The following is a 20,120-nucleotide window of genomic DNA, read 5'->3' as shown; positions in this document are numbered from 1 at the left end:
TCAATGCTAATTCACCATACCCTAACTCACCGACCAATGATGTCACAAAAAAAGAGAGGAAGTGAGATAGTAGTCTGGCCACTCGAGACTAGCATTCCTTTTCTTTCAGAGGCTCACAACTTTTGAAAACAGAACTGTAGTAATTTAAGAGTTAATGAAAAAAACAGTCCTGTGCTAAATCTGGTACACGGCAGGTCATCATTCTGAGTTGCAAAACACAATAATTGCTATCTCTTGCACTCAACATCACACAGACACAGACACATACCTGGTTCGATTGTAAGGATGCATGGCTGAAATGGCTGCACGGTGAGCATACCTGATACAAGAATAAATTTTAGTGTTAAAGACGAAACAAGCAAACAAATGATTCTTACTTGCTACGTTTGGGAAAATTTTTTGCAGTCATATCCATTGGCTATAACAAGCAAGAACACACTAAGTTACTTACGCACACAATGCAATAATGTCCACCCACAAGGAAGAGTCAATTTATAACAAATCTGACACAGGGACCTGAAGTATCTTATAACTGTGTTACAAGTACTAAAAACACTAAACAGATGTCACGTTCTGGGGCCAAGTAGACTGAAGAGAGACCACTTAAATACATTACACCACAGCCAAAACAAGTATATTGCAGACAAACACAAACATAGAACACATAACATCATTGTGGTCACACTCCACTGATGCAAAGATATCTGTCCCATACACAGACACTTACTGTTGCTATACATTCCTCTACAGGGATCCTCAGAGCTTCTATATCTATACCACCTACAGCAGCCAGGTTGCTGATTAACCCATTAGGAAGTGCCTCGGTCTGTGTCACAGGGATGGTCGGTGATGCAGCTGGAGATGTTGAAGATACACTTGTTGTGTTGTCATCTTCATGCTCATGAAGCTCTTGTGCCACAAAGTTGGCAAAGGAATCACTGTCATCATCATCCTTCTCGACCTTCACAGTTGGCTGGGAAAGACTCTTCTCAGCTGTGTAGTAATCCTTGAGAGCGCCAGGCAGTTCACTGTTATCATCTAACTGTTGTGAGCTAGTAGCAGCAGTGTTCTTTTCCACCACTGTAGTGTCTGGCACATCACCACTACAAAAGGAAATTACCACTTAAAACTATACTACAACAAGAGATTCAGTTCTAGTTTTAACCGTGTAATTAGATTATGCACATGGTGGTGTTTCCATGAACTAGATGGAGAGTCCCCCCCCCCCCCCATTGAGGTAGGATTGCAAATTAGGGATGTGATCACCAGGAAGTACCAGCGTGAGATCAGTATGATAATGGTGATTGGAATGGGATGATGTCAGTGCAAATTACAGTGTAGCACACGTTCTGATTTTAGGTGAGCCAGTGGGGGTTTAATGTGCTACCTTACAGGCCCACTGAATTCCTAACTCTTCTAACATACTCTAACACTGCATGGGCCCAGTCTTAAAACGAGCCATCATTAAACATATTTCATCAGCTTTGTATACTCATATTCACAATACATGGCATGGCCTTACACACACACAGATTAGTAACAATTCAGTCTCTCTGGGACTTAAGACATACAGGCTTCTATGTACTTGATCAGATACACAAGTTTGTACACAGAAGATGACTGGTCAGTGCATGAGTGTATACATGTTGTGTATACAGTATACTATATATGTCCTAATGTGTGTACGTGTAAAAAACATGTAATTTGTAAGTTTGTATGAACAAAGGTGTAGTTAACTACACAGACAGGCATTTTATTTAATACTCAACACTTCACACAATCCTAGTAGTTATGAGAACAAGTCATAATGTCTGATGTACGGGATCTCTAGTACAATGCACATTACTGTATCACTTTAAGGATATATAACATACTTACATGCAGCTAAAATCAACATGCACATAGAGCTACAACAGATTAGCTTTCAACATGTTACCTTAGCACCATGGTAACAGCGTATCAAGCTAAATGGAGGATATTACAAAAGGATTCATTTAAAACCATTTTTGTAATACTGTTTTTATACCTACATACAATTAGTGTACTCACTTTTGTTATAACTTATGCTAGCACTGCATAAAATAATGCTCAAGCATATAATATATATATATAATCTGACTCAAGTATGCACAACCGCAAAAGCTGCAAGGAGCAAAGAATATGAATTTCCGAGTTTCCGCATCCAAGTTGGTAGCTATCCCGCTTTCTCACACAGCACCAAACATATCACCACTTCTCACTTTCACATACCTACCCTCTATAATATGCCAAAAGTATTGGTGAAACGGCTTACGCTCTCGTACACGGCTTGCGCACTATTCGGAAGTGGGAAGGTGTTATGCGGTTTAGTTTATTTAAGAGTTTACCACAAGTGGCTACGTGGCCGGGGAATATATAGGCCCACCTCACAAGCAAATCTCCATCAACCGCAGCATTGACTGACGTCGACCTTCCTTCAGACAAACAGTCCGTCGCATTTGCATAATCCTCTTTGCATGTCAAGGACAATGGAGTCGACGCTCTTTCTTCCTCTAAATCTGGACCACCTTTTTCCAGCTGCAAAGTAGCCATGCCCCGTCGAAAATGCAGTAGACTGGTACTATGTTTCTACAGTCCAATGTGCTCAAACGTCCTCGTCGGTCACTTCTTGTCCAAACAGTGTCGAGAACAGTTTACCACGAGCTACACCAAAAAACCCTGTGGCATTTCGTACTCACGTGAACTTTGCATCGACTGCAATATGGCCGACGTATCACGTGGGCGCCGCCCAGCCACAATAAAAGAAGCTATCGAAGAGCTTGGGAATTCACTGAGCGCTAACAAGACTAGTGAATGTACCGGCAAGTTAAAGGTAATAATATTGGACTTAAAAAATAAGTTGCTCAGGACTAGCAATGGTGCTAACGAATTTGTGGAACTCGGAGGATTACAGGAATTAGTTAATGTCACGAAGTTGTGTGGGCGTATTAAAGATAGCATATTGGGAACAGCTATTGGATGTCTTGCCAATGTGTGTGCACTTAGCAAGGATGCCAGAACCAAGGTCAGTGTGGAATGCATGGTTTGTATCCTTCACTTGTACCATGTAGGTTGCTTCAGATGATTTGATCTGGTTTGGTAAGAACGCATATTGTACTTTAGACTGCTTTCTTTAAAACCACCTTTTACAGCAACTCTACTAAAAAACACAACTTCAACTAAAATTTTTAACTGTCTTGCTCGCTTGATTGGGAATATTGCTAAGGACCCAGAAAATGTCTTGGCATTGCAAGAATCCCAAGTACTGCCAGAACTTGCTAAAGGCCTTACAATATGTGAAGATGTTGACTGCAAACAGAGCATCATTCGAGCTCTCAACATTTTATCGATGCATAAGAATTGTAGAAAAGTTATTTATGACAATGAGGGGTTTAATGCTTTACTTCAGTGTCTAAAGTCAGAAGATGTTAAGGTTACTACAGCAGCTCTCATGGCTACTGAATCATTCTTATCTAGTAGAGAACCAGAATTTGCCACTGAATTGTGTACCAATGGTGGAATGCTTACAGTTGTAAAGCTGATGACTGAACAGTCAAAATGTTTTAAGCCATCTCTAAGCATTATTTCTGTATGTGTGGGTATGCCAGAGTGCAGGGGGGATGTGGGAACTTCTGGAGCAATTGAAGCATTGATAAAGATGTCTAGTGACCCTCAATACAATAGCTTTTTACCTCGGATGCTGATAATACTTTGTACTTCATGTAATGATGTGATTGGTAGACAGAAGATGAAGGATTTTGGTGGTCTTGAACTTTTGATCGCAAAGTTGAGTGACTGTGAATATGTGCAGCTGCGTACTAACATTTTATCAGCTATAACTCATTATTATTTTGATGAAACAACTATCAGGTACATGGTGGAGAGACTAGATCTGCATAAAACTCTTGTTAATTGTTTAAGCACTGCAGACACTGCTGATACAAGTGACAAGAGTAGTGTGCACAGCAGTGAAAATGAGATGAGTGTTGATGATCCATACAGTTTAACACTGGGCTCTCCATCATCTCCTGCAAGCCGTTCGTCTACTCCGGCATCTCTACAAGATGATCTGTCAAAAGACCAGATTAGTACTTTCCCTTCCAACCTTGCCATACTGAGTTACAAAGCTCAGAATTCACTAGGCTCAGAATCATCTACATCACATGCTAAAACTGAGGAGAGTGAAAAACTTGCTGCGTCATTTTTATCTGATGATTTGAATATAAACTCTTCATCATCGTCAATGCCATCATCAAAGAAAAAAAAGCAACCATTACATATTGATATCATAAATAACACCATTCATACTCCACCAAACTTTGTGGAATCGATTTTGTCATCCCCTCAGGCATACAAGAGTCCTTTGTTACATTCACCAACTGGCTGCTACAATTACTCATCCTCTTATCAGGTCAGCTTATTGTTATCTCGGATATCACTTATATCACAGTGTCAAGAATTTCTTGCATCATCTGAAACAATCATGCCAATTCTTAAACACCTCTGTACATCCTCACCTGGAAGCTCATACTGTTTAAAGATTCTGCACCGTGTGCTGAAGAACCCAAAATGTTTTGAGAAGGCCATATTTGCCTCTGCTCCTTCTGTCATTTGGAGGGATATGTGCACGTTTCCATGGTCTGAAGAAAAAAATGTTTTACAAAACTGTTCAGAAAATCTGCAGTATATATCATTAGAATCTGACGAAAGAAATGTTTCTGAACCAAAAGTGTTTCTGTTTTACCTCATAAAACTTGTTAATGCCCCACCCCAGCAAGAACAACAAGATCAGGTGTTTGTCGACTATTCCACTTCACTTCAATACAGAGGGGCTGACTTGTTATTAACGCTTAACAAGGTGGCAGAGTCTCCATATGGCACTGGCGTGCTCTCCAGTATACTACTAAGGGGAGGGTGTAGAGAGAAGGAAGCTTGTGTGTCTGCTATTCCTTTCATGTGCCAGTAAGTGAAATCAGTACAGTGTTTATAATACAAAGTCAGTATATTAGCACTGTGGTGTTCTGTAGATGTAATAGTACTGTTAGCAAGAGCATAGATCAAGACCAAAACACATGCTAATGTGTCATGTGGCCAAGAAAGCCAGTGCATATCACAGTGTGTGTATTGACAGGAAGAAAGAAAACATGATTTACATGCCTGCATAGTTCTATGGTCCCTTCTCCAAAGCACACCATTTTTGCATTATAGCTGTCTGCCAGGGAGGGTAGGCCGCACAGCAAATTTGATTAAACTTTCTCCAGCCATCATGAGATGTATGGGCAGCCAAAGTTTCAATTTTTTTTGTAAGTGGTCTACTTGGACCTAGACACTTATAACATGCAATGCATAATTCGATTACCTTGAAATTTGGTACAGACAAAGTATGTATAAAGTTGAATTTGTGTACTAAGTTTGCAAGGAATCTGATAAATATTTACAGTGCTATAAATGTTTATTCGCATTTTAAAAATTGAATTTTTGTCACAGTTACAGGGTGGGAATAACTTGAAATTTGGTGTGTACATAGGGTAGCCATCATAACAGTGCCTTTAGAAAAACAAATAAGTATCAGCTACAGAGTTACAAAGCAAAGTAAATCGTGGGCGCAGTCACCATGAGGTAAAAAAGTGCATGACAGAAACTTACTAGAATTTGAATCATGGACCTCCATGCTGAACCCCTGCGCCACTGCTATCATGGCTGTTCACCTCACTACTTTATAAATGAAATTTCTAGCTAAAATCTATTTAGTAGTAAAGGTTTATGATTTCATGGATCTACCAATGGAAATTGTCTAGAAAATTCTATGTGCATTCTGTCAAAAAAGTGTGCTGTATTAGAGTACTACAATAATATTAATATATACAATCATCATCATTGTGTCTGTAGATAAGTGTGGGTAAAAACAAACTCCAAAGCCAGCTCGGGGCCATATAGGGTACACAAAGAAATGAAATCCACACACAAAAAAAAACAGCCAAGCTGTGGAAAAAACAGCCGTTTTTAAAATTTATATCATCGCAGCTACTGTATTTCTTGGCTGCCATCTTTGACTTTTTTCACCCAGGCTATTGAAGGTCGCACCCTTTTTTTTGCAGCTTGGCTGTTTTGTGTGGATCATATACTCCAGTTATCATTGTGTACATAATGTTGTGCTCCTGAGAAGTCACTAAACGTTTTCAGGAGAGTATGTGCAAGCTTATATGTGATCCAGTCTGAGAAAACCAGTCTTATCACCCATATCAGCAGATTCGATTTTTCACCCAGGACACAAAGCTACATGAATACACTATCTAATTCCACAATCAAAATCAGCTAGACTTGAGTGGTCTGGTTTTGCTGGCTGCTTTTCCCCAAGCCCAGTGGCGATCCGTACATGCGGTGTGGGGCCTTAATGGAGCTCTGATCAGCCTGGGGATGACTGTATGTGGTTCTACAGCTCTGTGGTGTTGAATAAGTACATCTGCTGTGAATTTCCTTTCATTTTAGCCAATTTTGAGACCTCAATAGCCCAAAACTTGGCCCAATTCATCCCTACGCCTTTCTTTTCAATTTTTGAACACCATCTTACCCGCCTTCCAGCCCCCCCCCCCCCCCCCACCTCCCACCCATTTTGCAGCTCGCCTGATACAGTCAACCTCGGTTAAAAAACTATCTAAAATGCCGGGAAACTTAGTTGTTGGCTACTTGCATAGTGGATACTGTGGAAGGTAAAGAATTGGTGTAAAACGTGTGAAAATTTGGTACACATAGCTTCAACCATTGGCGAGCTACAACACACTAAATACTTAAAACCGGCGTTTCTCGATACTTTTAAAGAGGCGATAAGCCCGGCTTTCTCAGACTGGGTCACATATGTTCATGATGTTAATGGTACACATTACAGAATCATTTCATATCATTCCACTGACCTGTTTTGTACTGGAACATGTTATAGGTGTGGCAGTCTTATGTTTCCCACCCAAAGTAAAGTTCACATCTGATATGTGCATTTGCAGGGGTGTTAGGATTAATGAATTAACCATAATGTAATATATAATCTACCCTTTCCCTCTACCATTAATTTTACCTCATATAATATAACCATTTAAAGGTTGCAGTTTAGAAGTTGTATTCCCATCACTGTTTTTGTTAGTTCTGTACAGATAGTACGCAGACTAATGCTGGACTATGATGGATTGGACATTTTGATTGATTTGGTTTCTAATTCAGATGATAACATAGTCCAACAGACCGCCATATCATCACTTGTCTTCCTGCTACAGTCAGTCAGGAGTCAGTCATCATTGCAACACAGCTACAGTGAGTTCAAAATCACTGTGTGGTATGTAACTTTTAAGTGGACTTGAAGATCTTCATAAGTGCATTTTAAATCAAGAGTACATGCATATGCCCCTCGCTATAACATCCATGTCCTATGATGCTTGCACTTAAACAACAGTTGTGTCTAATATCTAAACACATGCATGCCAGTTGCATGTTCCAGTGCCATGTATGTATGCTAGCCCATAATAAGCACACAAGACTCAAATTTGCAACCATGCAACACTTGTGGACTTCTGCACCTAGGGCTCCTACATGTCTACTTTTGGTGTCAGTATGTGCTGACATGTATATATGTCAACATTAAAGAACAATGTGCTGTAACATGCACAGCTGAGAAGGGCAAAGATTGATCCTCTGTAAACGGAAAGAGGAGTACTGCTTCTACTGTAGACAATGATAATTCCTGTCTACAGTGCAATTTGGACTATGTAAATAAAGTGTAAAGATGCATATAATATTATTAAAAAATTTGGAGTTGATGTTGCCACTTGATCGCCAAGGCTGTTTGTTGTATTTTTTGATGTTACTGTACATGTTTGCAATGATGTAATAATTGTATTACAGGTAAAAGTGCTAATGTTAACCTTACGGAGAGTTCAGAATGCCAGTATGTGTCTAATTCAGGAAATCCCTTTGATGTAGAGATCCTTGTGTACCCAAGTGGAGCTAATAGAGGTGGTTACAAATTCTCAGCACACAGGGAACTACTTGCAAAACTCTCTGATGTGTTTGCTGCCATGTTAGGGGGCAGCTTTGCCGAGTCCAAGTCACAAAGGATTGTTCTTAAGGGTGTGTCTCCTCATGCCTTCCTTGCCATTTTACACCACTTGTACGGCTGCTGTCAACTTTGTAAACAACTAAATCAAGAGTCAGATACTTTCCTGGACTGCATTTGGTTTGACACTAATAACAACAGTACAGTCAACAATTGTTCTTCATTAAAGATGGATAACATTCCTAGTAGTCCTTTAGAACATGACAATCTTTTATCATGCATTTTTCCCAGCAAACAGGAAGAAGGAACAGAGAAGAAATGTTATAAAGAAGCCAGGCAATGCTTAGAGACACTTGCTTGTGCCAATCAATTCTTGTTAACTAATCTTTGTATTGAATGTGAGGAGAGAATTTGTGAGTGCCTTCCTTTGGACAGTAGTGACATTGACCTGCCAAGCCTGTTTGCTTACTGTCAAATGCATGAAGCCAAAATCATGCCTCCGTTGATACTTGATTATATCTTGCTGCGGCTGGGTAAGCCGTCTTTGTGTTCTAAACTGTTTGCTGAAATATTAGCTGGCCCATCAGGTCATGCTGCAATCTATTTGATGAAGAGTAGCATTATTAATGCCATTAGAAGGTGATGCACAAGACTTTTAAATTTTTAAAGAGCCCCAAACAGTTTATACATGAAGAAAATAGATTGTTTATAGCATTTCCTGCAGCTTTGTATACTATAAAATGTGTGTGTTCATTGTTGGATTGTCAGTGGAACTACTTTGTGTATGTTGCTTGTGGAAGTAAACTGTTTTATTGGTGTTATTTACTGGTTAACGTATGTTCAGTCACAATGCCAGTTTGAATAGTAGTTTTGATACAGCAAAACCTTTTTTAAACACAGTGATGAGGCTGGTGCCATTGGCACTTCATCTTCTAATGATAACAGGGTGGGAATTACAGGAGGGAGATTTGCATATATACTTTATTTGACTATCAATGCAGACCTAATTAGACAAACTAAACTGTTCCCACCAACTGCTATTATCTTACCCAGCAGTTCTAATTGTTGCTTAGCAAAGGTCGAGTATTTGAGAAGAAAAATTGAAAGAAATATAGCAAATACCAGAATTATATACAAAATAAGTGATTCGTGGACAAGATGTACATAAACATGTAGTGCTAGATTAGTGGTGGCACTTCAGGATTGTCAACAAAGGTGTCATTGCTACTGTTAGTGCTACATTGTTCCGAGGACTGTGATGTTGAACCATTGTGTGTCTTGTTACTGGATGAGTTGGAGTTGACCACATTGTAAATGTCTGGCTTCTTTGCTGCCAGGGAGGGATCAACTTCTAAGTAGTTCATCTTAACTTCATCTACATCCCTGCATGATTATTAAAATTTTAAAATGAAGTAGGGATCCAAGTGATAAAAAGTTGAAACAAGAGATGAATGACAGTATTACAGCATAGCTCGGTGGGAAAATCCCAACATCGGCATGTTATAGCAATGATTTGTTCAGTGCCAAAGTAGGGATTTTCCAACCAAGCTATGCTGTAATACCCTCTTGTTTCACTACTTTTTATCACTTGGATCCCTACGTTTTAAATTAATATACTAGTATCTCGAGTCGGCCTTACACCTACCAGGGTATGTCACATTTTCATATACCAGCATTATGAACACAGCTAGACCAATAATAACAGGGTGATTGAGTAAACTGATTTTTGAGAGGCGTGGTCTTGGTGCTTGATCATTATTAATCAACCAAGATCATGTTAATAGCTGTGGTATTGAAATTACCCCTCATTATGGTTTCATTGCATGAAGAAGAATGAAGACAAGCCTGATTGAAGATAAGTTGCAGAAGGCACACTCATTGAAACCCCAAAAGGTACATCCCACTGGTGAGTTTTGTTATTGTGGTGTAAAATGGTGGCTGTACACAGCTTTGTTTGGCCTCCAGCCTTGTGACTGTGGTCAGGCAGGCAGACTAAAATTTGAGCTACAGTGATTTTTTAAAAACCCTACCTGTAGATCTGGCTGCCTGTGTTTCCTTGGATGATTTTTAAAGGTGTCATTTTAGGCAGCACACATCATTTTTGGGGGGATCCCTTTAAACAGTACTACATACTTACTACACTACAGTATAGCTGATTGCAGACAGAATAAAGCCCAAACACTTAGACATATTTCAGACCACTAGTCCATAACTAGCACCTAGAGTATGAGTACCTACAGTAAATAAACCACCGTTTGATATGCTTTTATTAATCTATACCATGACATCATTGAGTTGATAATACAAAAACAGATTCAATAGTGTGTACCTGGTTTCTTGCATTGGCAGCCTTTTGTTAACCACCTTGGCTGGTTTAAGAACCTCTCGTACCTGCATAACAAGCAACATGTCTGGTGAGCCCAACCATTATAAGCCTCACCCACCTTAGGCATGGTGATCAGCAAGTGGCCAGTGGTCTGTGATCGTTTCACTGAACTGCTGTCAGGTGAGACCTCTTCTGGTAGTACCAGCTGAAATATCTGCACATATGCACATTGAAAGAATAGACAGGAGTATACTACTACTACAGAAGAAATCTTGCAATAGTATTTGCTGCAGAAAACTGGATTACTCGGAAATTAGAAAATAGTGATACTTTAGGCCACATAAATGCAATATTTACATTCTCATTGTTGTTGCATCAATAAACTTATTACTTCTGGTTGCATGCAGCTGATAGATTTTAAAAATTGCATTCCGGGTTAGGTGAGCTATGTAATTCCACTACGTAGTTAGTGTAAAAAATAAAATTTTAATCTGTTTTCCTGCATTGCTATTCGTGGATGATAAGCCAATAAGTTATGTGGTCTTATGCTCTAACATTCTCATCAGTAAGAGTTATCAACGCATTTTCCTCCCGTGTGATGAACACTGTGTTGTCTACAGTCGAACATCACTTATCTGGTATCATTTCTAATATATACCACTTTAGCGTGGGCGTTCAAAGGCGCCGCTCAGTGTTTAACTAGCTCATGGGAAAGCGGTTTGCCAATGACTGATACCCAGCCAGTTCAAAGAATCGATGCGCTTTGACTCGTTATATTGAGCGACATAGAGCTTTGTATTGTGGGACTCGGTTTTGTAGAGGTTGCTAAGCTTAGTACATAGGCTAAGATAGAGTAGTTGGTTGTTACTAAAGGATAATGAAGACACAAAATAATTGTTTGGGCGATGGTGGATGCATATTTCTACCCACCGCGTATCAGCCTTTGAACAGACCATGAAACAGCAAAGCTACTACTGCTACATTGAAATAGGTTAGTAACTTACAGTACTAAGTACTTAACTTACTTACTGTCCCAATAACGAAGTTAGTTGGCTTAACTTAGTACAAAAATGATAACAATATAAACTCCATCCCACAATCGCAAGTTTTCTAACAGTGTGTGTTGAAGCATAGTAACGTATTAATGACGTTTTAACGTATGGACAACGTTTTGATGGCTATTAGCCCACACTATTAAAACCACAATCGATCTTCAGATGCTACTGTATAAAACAAATGGGATGAGTTCTCGTTAGTTCTTTCACCTATTAGGTGAGTGCGCCCCAAGTGATATATATCACTTGTACCATGGCTGCTTGGGATTTTGCTGACATATACACCTGCAGCCCTCGGGCTTTGGGTGTATATATCAGCAAAATCCCTCGCGCAGGCCTGAGGGCTGCGGGTGTATATGTCAGCAAAATCCCTCGCGCAGGCCCGAGGGCTGCGGGTGTATATGTCAGCAAAATCCCTCGCAGCCATGGTATAACTATTACATACATTCTCACCTTTCCCTTTAACTTCACCCTGACATGAGTTGGCTCTACAACACAGTCAATCAGTGAAGTATCCATGAACCTACAGCATTGTACATAATAAATACATGTCTCATAAGGAAGTACATTACAGTAGGTAATGTGGAGGTTTCCCTCTATAATATATATACAAGTGCAAGGAATTCCAAGTTCACAGATATAAAAGTAGGTTGCCTATACACTTGCAGATATACACTATAGGACATTTCCGTAGATTTACTATATTGTAATGTGTGGTATTATAAGCTTTGTTTTTTCAGAACCACTAGCTAATAAAAAAAAAAAATTAATTCCTACTTCACTAGCCAAACTGAATTAGAGATTTGTGTACCAAGTATAAGCAACCCCCTTGTCCTAATTCCTAAAAAAATTCCTGTAATATAATTATGGACTGGTGAACCCACACATACTACATCATAAGAAAGAATAGTGCTAGAAATGCAATAAAATTAATTTTCCATGTGAACGTGCACCCCAACGATCAATCACTGAGCAGTAAAGTGGTCATTGCGCTTCATTTTCAGCTATGTTTAGTCTAAATGAAGAACAATTATGAATACAAGAAGTGTCTCTGCACAGTACAAGAAGTGTCTCTGCAATTAATCTGATCACTATGGAAAATACAGACAATAACCACAATACTGGTAATTTCAGTTTCATTTGAAAATCATGCTGTTTGTGTGATGATGTCAACAAGTTTAACAACTACATTACATTACTAAACACAAACTGATTATTTTCAAACGAAATTGAAATCCCCAGTAGCTAGTCAGCAAAGCCACAGGTGAGGCCACATGAAAGCCATGCATACAGTAAATGCAAATAACACCTTGGGTCGTTAGCGAACATAAATAACAAAGGAGGACAAAGGTTATAAGTCCATAAAGTATGCATTGTATGCTACTGCTGCATACCAAAAGGCACATGTCGGGCTGAAGCAACATCTCAATGATCCCTAACATACAGTACTATATACTGTATGATTTATATATGGTACGTACAGTATACATGTACATGTTGTATGCACGTGTGTGTGTGTGTGTGGGGGGGAGGGGGGTCCCCCTGTTGACATTTAAACATCTAGATGAAGCAATGTAGTTTCTTGCTCAATGATTTGGCATAACTGGGGGAACCTTTCAATTACCAGTACACAGGGGAAGCAGATGCTACCTGTCCATGTCTCACATAGTGGGTGAAGGTTCAATTGTGAGACACAGCACAGCCTCCTGCGGAGTATTTTACCCACGCTGAATCATAGTACCTGAGTAGTGCACAGGTGTCCCAGTGCTGATCCACTGGATAGGTGTGACCATGCTAGCACAGCAGCTGAAGGCTTTGCTTCTCCCCTCTCTCTCTGTGCCATTAGTTTAGTGAATATTACAACTACTAATACTACTAATTCTCTCTGTCACTTATAAGCAAAAGATTATGTAGTTCTGAACACAGCAAAGTCATGTCATTATACATTATACATGGGCCAACCTTGGGCACTCCAGGTCAAGCTCAAACTGATTGTCATCATTACTGTCTTTCAAACTAAAGTCATACCTGGAACAGATTAACAGCACTAAGCACATGCACTACACAAAAGGATCATCAAATATTCTAATAGAACACATAATAAGTACTGGTGTATTTTTGCTCGAGGAAATTGTTAACCTATTTATATAGTACAAGATATTGGTGCATATATATCCTGTACAGGGGACTGCAAACAATACAAGAACTTACTTTCCTTCATTTATATTTAGAATTCTTCCATCTTCTGTTACAAGTAATCTTTCTTTCTTCTTTTGCTGTGGTCTACAGATGTGCCCACTAGCAAGGTGACAATTCTCACATGCAGAAGCTAGCTTACTCAGTCCTCTTCTGTCCTGTTTCACTTCTCTTCTCAGCAATGTGGCGGTGTGTGCTTATACGTGACTCTGGAGTGTAACCAGTCACCTCATCATCATCAATACTATAGGAGATACAGACACATGTACAGTGTATGGTGACAATATAACATGGTGAAGTGTAACAAACCTTGTGTGTGCATTGACATCAGTGTACCACCTGCCATCAAATCCAGGTTGCTTTTCAGCTCTTCTTCTAGCTTTCTCTTCTTCCATCTCTCTCTCCAAAGCCTGTATAAAGGATTAACATGTAGTGGTACATAGTCATTCTTAAGCCCTCTATCAACTACAAGTACTGTAATAAGTGCAAAATGCTAGCTGGCAAAAAAAAAAAACAACTGTACACAAAATAAAGTGTCCACTCTTAGATCAACAATAATGTGTGTACATACCCGTTTCACTTCATAAGCTGTTTGTTGTTCCAGTATCTTCTCTCTTAAGTGTGGCAGTTTCTAAAAGAAGTCAAATAACATACAGTGTAGATCTCAAGAGACAAAATTTGTGGAGATGTTACTATCTGCAAACCTTAGTAAAATGTGCCAAAATATAACAATAAAGTCACATAAACTTAATTATTAGATTATCATACTCTTATACTCAAATAGTCTCAAAATAGCAGTGCAGGAGGGCAGATTTTTATTCTACTTTTACTAACTAGATAGGCGCTTGCCTGGATAGCAATGATCCTTTCTGATTTGCTAATCTCCTTGCCATCCAACCACTGCAGCTGAGGGAGTGTTGCTATGACAAATTCTCTGTAACCATCATAATCTGTACATGGATTTCCTGTCAAAAACCTACCAATAATCCATTAAAAATGACACACACACACACACACAAATATAAATAGGACATTAGACCAAACATAGTACACCAGGTTAAATAGATGTCCTGATATTCCCCACTACAGGTAGTGGGTTAAGGTAAAATTTGAGCAAGAAAACAGTGAGTATAAGGTCATGTGTATCAGCAAAGTGTGGGGAAGCCATTTAAAATAATATGTCAAGGGACCCATCACCAATGTTCAACAAACAATGAGCTGGGGAGTTGCTTTTCATACCCTCCCATTTTATACTCTATGCCATTGATCACTTTTAATCTGATGTGGTCAATGTGACATAGGATATTTAGTCAGTTCTCTTTTAAGTATGCACACCACATGAGTTTGTTACTGGAGATTTTTAGTGCCTCTTGGATCACATGAGCATCTCACCGTGTGCCCTAAATCAGGAACAATATAATTATAAGACATTTCAGTATTTCTAAGTTGGTTTCAGGAACTGTTACTAGCATACACAATTCCTACACGTGCGTTAAAAGTCACAACACTTTGAACCAGCCAAACTCCCACCCAAATTACTTACATTTCCTGTAAGTGTAAGTTTGATTGGAGGGATTCAATACTCAACAAGTCACCAACAAAATTAACAGTGAGATCCAATTTCTGCAACCGCTCGCAGCCTAAATGAATAGAACACTTCAAATATAGAGGTCTGGAGGGGCAATGTAAGGTGGTTCATATCCTCAAAACAAACCTTGCAAATTTTCAATTGTTGTTACATTATTCAGAGCAAGATTCAGGTATTCCAATTTCTTCAGTCTGGACACATTCTCTATATGGGTTATAGTACAATGCCATTGCTGCACAGTATTACTCACCAATTTTTGGAATAAGGTTGCTCTGCAAATACAATATTTTTAAATCCTTACACCATTTGTCCAGATGTTCTATCCTAAAGGATTGCATAGCTAAATGTTTTAATAAAATGACAAGTACTTCAACCTTTCAATATCTTGTTGATGTAGTGAAATCTCCTCAAGGGTGGATATTTCACAATTGTTATGCTCGGCTCGTTTTCTCACTAACTCTTCTGTAACTGATGAAACAAGCAAGTAGTTATGCAAATTTCTAATTAAAAGGCACCATTGCCCATTATCACGTGCGTTGCCAAGTATCCCTTAACAACGCTGATAAGCACACCGTATAATGGACTACATTAACTCACTTCTTGACATGGTGTCGTTTAAATAGATAACTGCAATGTACAGGTCGCGATTACAGTAAGAAGACCACCGCTTGCATTGGCACGCTGACCTGGCATCACGTGTTATATCACGTGAATTTTCTTTCGAAGGGGAATTTTTCAGTTTGTTTAAATTGTAAGTATGGCGGTGGCGACTTTCAATGCAGTCATCTGGGAATGGCAAAGAGACGATGGGGGATACGCTCCTTACCATCCTGAAGTGAGCCACGCTATTGAAGAGGCGCGAAAGAATGGCAAAAATACCCTACACTTAGGGACACTCTCGAAGGAGCTATCTCCCTACCAGCTAGACGTGAAGAATTGTACCCAAACAAGATCGAACACTGGTATGGTTAGGAGTATTCGGAGAAGTCCTATACAAATATCCGGAACACAGTGTAATGCAGTTTGGGAGTGGCAAGATGGATCACTACATCATAACTTATACAGTATCAATGCAATGATAGAGATTGAAGAAGCATATAGTCTTAAACAACCTTCAGTGGACTTGTCACAACAGCCCAGTCAACTGCCTTACACTATTGACTTCAATAGAATGTACCAAATTAGACACTACTACAATACACAGAGGAAAATACGTAGGACTGCATTGAGCAAACCATTACAGTTCTATCTGGCCACCGAGTCTTTAGGCTGTTCAGCATCACCTTTGGTATCAGGACCTCCAGCAATTGCATCACTAGGCACTGTTACTACTTTTCCTCTTCATGGTACACCACTGGGTACACCCTTCAATAGCTTAACACCAAACATTTATACTATAAGTATGCCAAGTGTGTATCCACACCCCAGTGGTATTACTACAACATTTGGTACCACATCACAATTTGGTTTAACGTCAACTGGTACACATTCAGCTCCTGCAGGTCCCACTGCTACAGTGGCCAGTTCTACAACTGGTGTGACAACTTCACATGGCAAAGGTCGTAAAGGGACTAGCAAAACAACAACTGCTTCAAAGGCAAAAGAATCAAAATCTAAGCCACCATCAAAGGCCACTGGAAGAACAGCAAAGTCACCTGCAAAGCGTTATAAAGCAAAAGTTGAAAAACCAGCAGCCAACAGTAAGTTGTAATTTTACAGGAAAACTTTAAATTTCATGTTCTCTCCAAACAGACAAGGTGTTTTCTCCAGAGATGCCTTATCTCAGAAAGGTTTCTCAGTTGAAGAAGGAAGACGATGGTCCTTGTCCCATCTGCATGTCAGAACTTTCAGAAATGTCAGGTTTCACAGATGGGTCGACAGATGATGTTAGTGGACTCTACAAGCTGACAAAGTGTGGACACATCATGCACACCCCTTGTGTGGCTGCCTATGTGGAAAACTCTAATTTTTCAAAGGTTAAGTATTTTACAATATTTGTTTTAGGTTTTAGTATATTTATAGGGAAATTTTCAATGTCCGACATGCAAGAAAATATATGGTGTCAAAACTGGTGACATGCCCCCTGGCAGAATGACAGTATCGCATGTGTCAAGTTCCCTCCCAGGACACGATGGTCATGGCACTATACAAATAGTGTACGACTTTCATAGCAGAGTGCATGTAAGGAGAGAGTAACTGTTGAATAATTATAAGGTTTTATTATGCAGAATGGCAAAAGGTATTTAACTAATGGATTTCCCAGAACATGCTATTTACCTGATTCACCACGTGGACAAAAGGTAGCTCCATATATAAATAGTATCAATTATTGTCAACATAATCCGCAGGTGTTGAAACTACTGCGAAAGGCCTGGGACAGAAAGCTTACCTTCACAATAGGCACATCAGTTACAACAGGTGCTACAGATACATTAGTGTGGAATGAAATACACCACAAGACAGAGAGTACATCTAATCATTCTGGTCATGGTTACCCTGATCCAAATTACCTGGACAATGTACTGATGGAACTATCCATACAGGGTGTTGAGGACTCTGCTGATGAGGGAGACACTGCGTCAGGTGAAGAGACCTCCTCTGACAGTGACCTTTGAACCCAATGGAACAATACCTATAAAATTGTACAGTTGATTACAATTAAAATTTTAATCATTTTGAAATCAATGGCTGGTCTGCTTTACATAGCTGTAACTTGAAATAACTGATTAAGTATGAGTTTTTCTTCACTTGTAATTGAAGGGTGCCAGATATCCACAATCAGGACGACTCGTGAAGTAGGTTCCTTGCCTGCATGTTGGTTGTGCCAGACTTCATGTTCATGGTGGTCACTGAATAGTAGCAACTTTCCTTCTTCCCAACTATGAACTACTGTGCCCACCCTAATATAGAACCCAGTAGATGGGAGTATGGGAATGTGGCACCGAAGTCTGTAGTTACATGGCCCAGAATGAGGTTCAATACTACTTCCTGGTTCCAACACTGATAACAATATGTTCCCATAAACATTATTGACCATCAGTTGTGATGCTATCTTCCCCAGTAACTGCATAATATTGGGACAACAACTAGTTCTGTCCCCTTGCCAAACACCCTGGTCCATTAAGTGATAAACTTTCCACTTCCCAGTTGGCACATTGTTCACTTTCCATTTGTCAACATTTTGTTCAGCTTGATGATAGTCTAGTAACAACAGCTTCGGGAATTTGCTACTGAGAAACAGTGAACTTAATTTTTGGTGCAATTCTAGTAAATCAGGATCCTTCACACCCTGGCATACCCATGGAGGAGGGTTTAGACCATCCAAGCACCACACATTGTTATTGTTAGACTGATGTAACATTGGTTGGATTCTGGTGAGCGATGAGCCCATTTCTGGTTGATCACGGAGCAGATCTGATAGTTTGGTTTTCATTGCGCATCTAGTCCGCTCAAACTCGCGCATAATCTTGCACCTAGCACAATCCGGATTGGGACACGAAGATATCCGTACATCGCCAACACGCCTTGTCTTTACTAACCAACAAAACGCAACGGATAAAATCATACACGGCAAAATTACAGAGATCGTGCTGCAAACAGACAAGTCAGAATAGCTGAAACCCCACATCCGTAACTATACCACAATCGAAATTGATTTGCACGGTTCGTTGAATAATTTATTGTCGCACCTCAAGTCAACAAAGACATGTGTGACGAAGCCGAGGACGAAGTGGATGCCGTATCACCGTTATTGCAGAAAGGACTTGCTGTAAAGGCTGCTGAATCGTTAACCGTAATTAAAGAAGATCTTTCCGAGTGGTTGTCGAATTTACTTAAGATCAATATTAATGCAGAGAACTTCATGACAGTGTTAGATACTGGCGTGGTGTTATGCCGTCTAGTAGGAGCCATACAAGAGCACACGGAGAGCTTGAAGAAAGAAGGTAAACTAGAACAACCAAAGTTGGAACAGCCGGTGCCCATGACAGCAATTAAATACAAGGAATCAGCGGAGCACGGGTCTTTCTTTGCACGGGACAATGCAGCAAACTTCATCAAATGGTGCAGGACATACAAGATAGGAGAAGCGATATTGTTTGAGTCAGATGACTTGGTGATGCACAAGGATGAGAAGCTAGTGGTATTAACACTGCTAGAAGTGGCTAGGCGGATAGCTAAGCTTGGTATGCAGAGCACCCAACTCGCCATGATGGAAATAGCCATTGATAATGATGAGGACATCAAAGCGCCAGCCACACCTCCTCCTCCTCCAAAGGTTCCCGATGCTAAGACTCCACCAGCAAAGAAGAGAAAACTACCTCCCAACCTTGTTGATAGTGTAAGTTGTTAGATGGACACTATTTAATACTGGCCACTTCCTGTATATTCTGCAGGTGATCAAGGTTATCAAGGAGTGTCAGTGCAATCCACAGATATTTATTGAGCATCATGGAAAAGGAAAATTCCGTCTAGAGCGACAGGGTAAAGAGTTTATTGTTTTTGCCAGAGTGAGTCTTGGTTGTCTAGCTAGTCAGCATTCTTTTTTTCTTCTGCAGTTTCTTAGGGACAAGATAATGGTGAGAGTAGGTGGAGGCTGGGATACACTGGATCATTTTCTCTTAAAACATGATCCTTGTAGGGTTAAAGGCAAGTTCAATTCATATTGAAGTTTCTCTGTCAGTTTTACAGGATAGTGTGGGTTCTATTGTTAGGTGTTGGTTTTTCCTTTACTTGCAGTTTTGAGAAGTGACCAGAAGGAATTTTAAAGCAAGTTAGTTGAGACAGATGTGTACTATTTTCTGTACATAAACTCTCTAACAAACATGTTATTACCTACCTTATATAAGTATGCAAATAATTATGTGTTCAACTGACGGATTAATAGTTTACCTTCAG

General features: G+C 39.7%; 6 protein-coding genes across 7 annotated transcripts in view; 3 read left to right on the top strand and 3 right to left on the bottom strand.

The window, feature by feature from the left end:
- The window catches only part of LOC136242124 (uncharacterized), a 34,326-nt gene extending 31,579 nt beyond the window's left edge, over nucleotides 1-2,747 (bottom strand). The window contains exons 1-4 of the mRNA XM_066033533.1: nucleotides 2,405-2,747; nucleotides 728-1,103; nucleotides 378-418; nucleotides 269-319 (exon numbers count right to left, since the gene is read on the bottom strand). Coding sequence (XP_065889605.1) covers nucleotides 269-319; nucleotides 378-418; nucleotides 728-1,103; nucleotides 2,405-2,571 — 635 coding nt within the window. The 5' untranslated portion in view covers nucleotides 2,572-2,747. The remainder of the gene's footprint in view (nucleotides 1-268; nucleotides 320-377; nucleotides 419-727; nucleotides 1,104-2,404) is intronic.
- Nucleotides 2,728-8,943, top strand: LOC136242117 (armadillo repeat-containing protein 5-like). Its single transcript, XM_066033524.1, has 5 exons — nucleotides 2,728-3,043; nucleotides 3,090-3,117; nucleotides 3,171-4,980; nucleotides 7,154-7,320; nucleotides 7,909-8,943. The coding sequence occupies exons 1-5, from the start codon at nucleotides 2,741-2,743 to the stop codon at nucleotides 8,700-8,702; spliced, it is 3,102 nt and encodes a 1,033-aa protein (XP_065889596.1). The 5' UTR covers nucleotides 2,728-2,740; the 3' UTR covers nucleotides 8,703-8,943.
- A 226-nt stretch (nucleotides 8,944-9,169) lies between these two features.
- Nucleotides 9,170-15,982, bottom strand: LOC136242123 (dynein axonemal assembly factor 11-like). 2 transcript variants are annotated; one of them, XM_066033532.1, is made up of 15 exons: nucleotides 15,822-15,982; nucleotides 15,599-15,692; nucleotides 15,475-15,548; nucleotides 15,351-15,428; nucleotides 15,180-15,276; nucleotides 14,486-14,612; nucleotides 14,208-14,267; nucleotides 13,946-14,046; nucleotides 13,779-13,880; nucleotides 13,652-13,723; nucleotides 13,403-13,468; nucleotides 11,894-11,963; nucleotides 10,504-10,599; nucleotides 10,389-10,450; nucleotides 9,170-9,442 (listed from the first exon to the last, which is right to left on the bottom strand). In XM_066033532.1, the coding sequence occupies exons 1-15, from the start codon at nucleotides 15,829-15,831 to the stop codon at nucleotides 9,238-9,240; spliced, it is 1,314 nt and encodes a 437-aa protein (XP_065889604.1). In that variant the 5' UTR covers nucleotides 15,832-15,982; the 3' UTR covers nucleotides 9,170-9,237. The 2 variants fall into 2 exon arrangements, with proteins under 2 accessions (XP_065889604.1, XP_065889603.1); XM_066033531.1 differs by having other exon boundaries at nucleotides 15,599-15,773; nucleotides 15,822-15,954.
- LOC136242122 (E3 ubiquitin-protein ligase DTX4-like) lies at nucleotides 15,922-17,909 on the top strand. The gene is made up of 5 exons (XM_066033530.1): nucleotides 15,922-16,924; nucleotides 16,977-17,200; nucleotides 17,247-17,405; nucleotides 17,453-17,524; nucleotides 17,573-17,909. The coding sequence occupies exons 1-5, from the start codon at nucleotides 15,982-15,984 to the stop codon at nucleotides 17,837-17,839; spliced, it is 1,665 nt and encodes a 554-aa protein (XP_065889602.1). The 5' UTR covers nucleotides 15,922-15,981; the 3' UTR covers nucleotides 17,840-17,909.
- On the bottom strand, nucleotides 17,883-18,900 carry LOC136242130 (aspartate beta-hydroxylase domain-containing protein 2-like). Its single transcript, XM_066033539.1, has one exon. It carries the CDS (start codon nucleotides 18,850-18,852, stop codon nucleotides 17,923-17,925), a length of 930 nt encoding a protein of 309 aa, XP_065889611.1. The 5' UTR covers nucleotides 18,853-18,900; the 3' UTR covers nucleotides 17,883-17,922.
- LOC136242131 (growth arrest-specific protein 2-like) lies at nucleotides 18,739-20,098 on the top strand. Its single transcript, XM_066033540.1, has 4 exons — nucleotides 18,739-19,563; nucleotides 19,619-19,732; nucleotides 19,781-19,871; nucleotides 19,962-20,098. The coding sequence occupies exons 1-4, from the start codon at nucleotides 18,931-18,933 to the stop codon at nucleotides 19,988-19,990; spliced, it is 867 nt and encodes a 288-aa protein (XP_065889612.1). The 5' UTR covers nucleotides 18,739-18,930; the 3' UTR covers nucleotides 19,991-20,098.
- The last annotated feature ends 22 nt before the right edge of the window (nucleotides 20,099-20,120 follow it).

The sequence above is a fragment of the Dysidea avara genome, chromosome 13 (genome assembly GCF_963678975.1).
Source record: "Dysidea avara chromosome 13, odDysAvar1.4, whole genome shotgun sequence".
In the NCBI taxonomy this organism is placed as follows: domain Eukaryota; kingdom Metazoa; phylum Porifera; class Demospongiae; order Dictyoceratida; family Dysideidae; genus Dysidea; species Dysidea avara.
The sequence above is the reverse complement of the archived record's forward strand: the minus strand, read 5'-3'. Positions and strand labels throughout refer to the sequence as shown.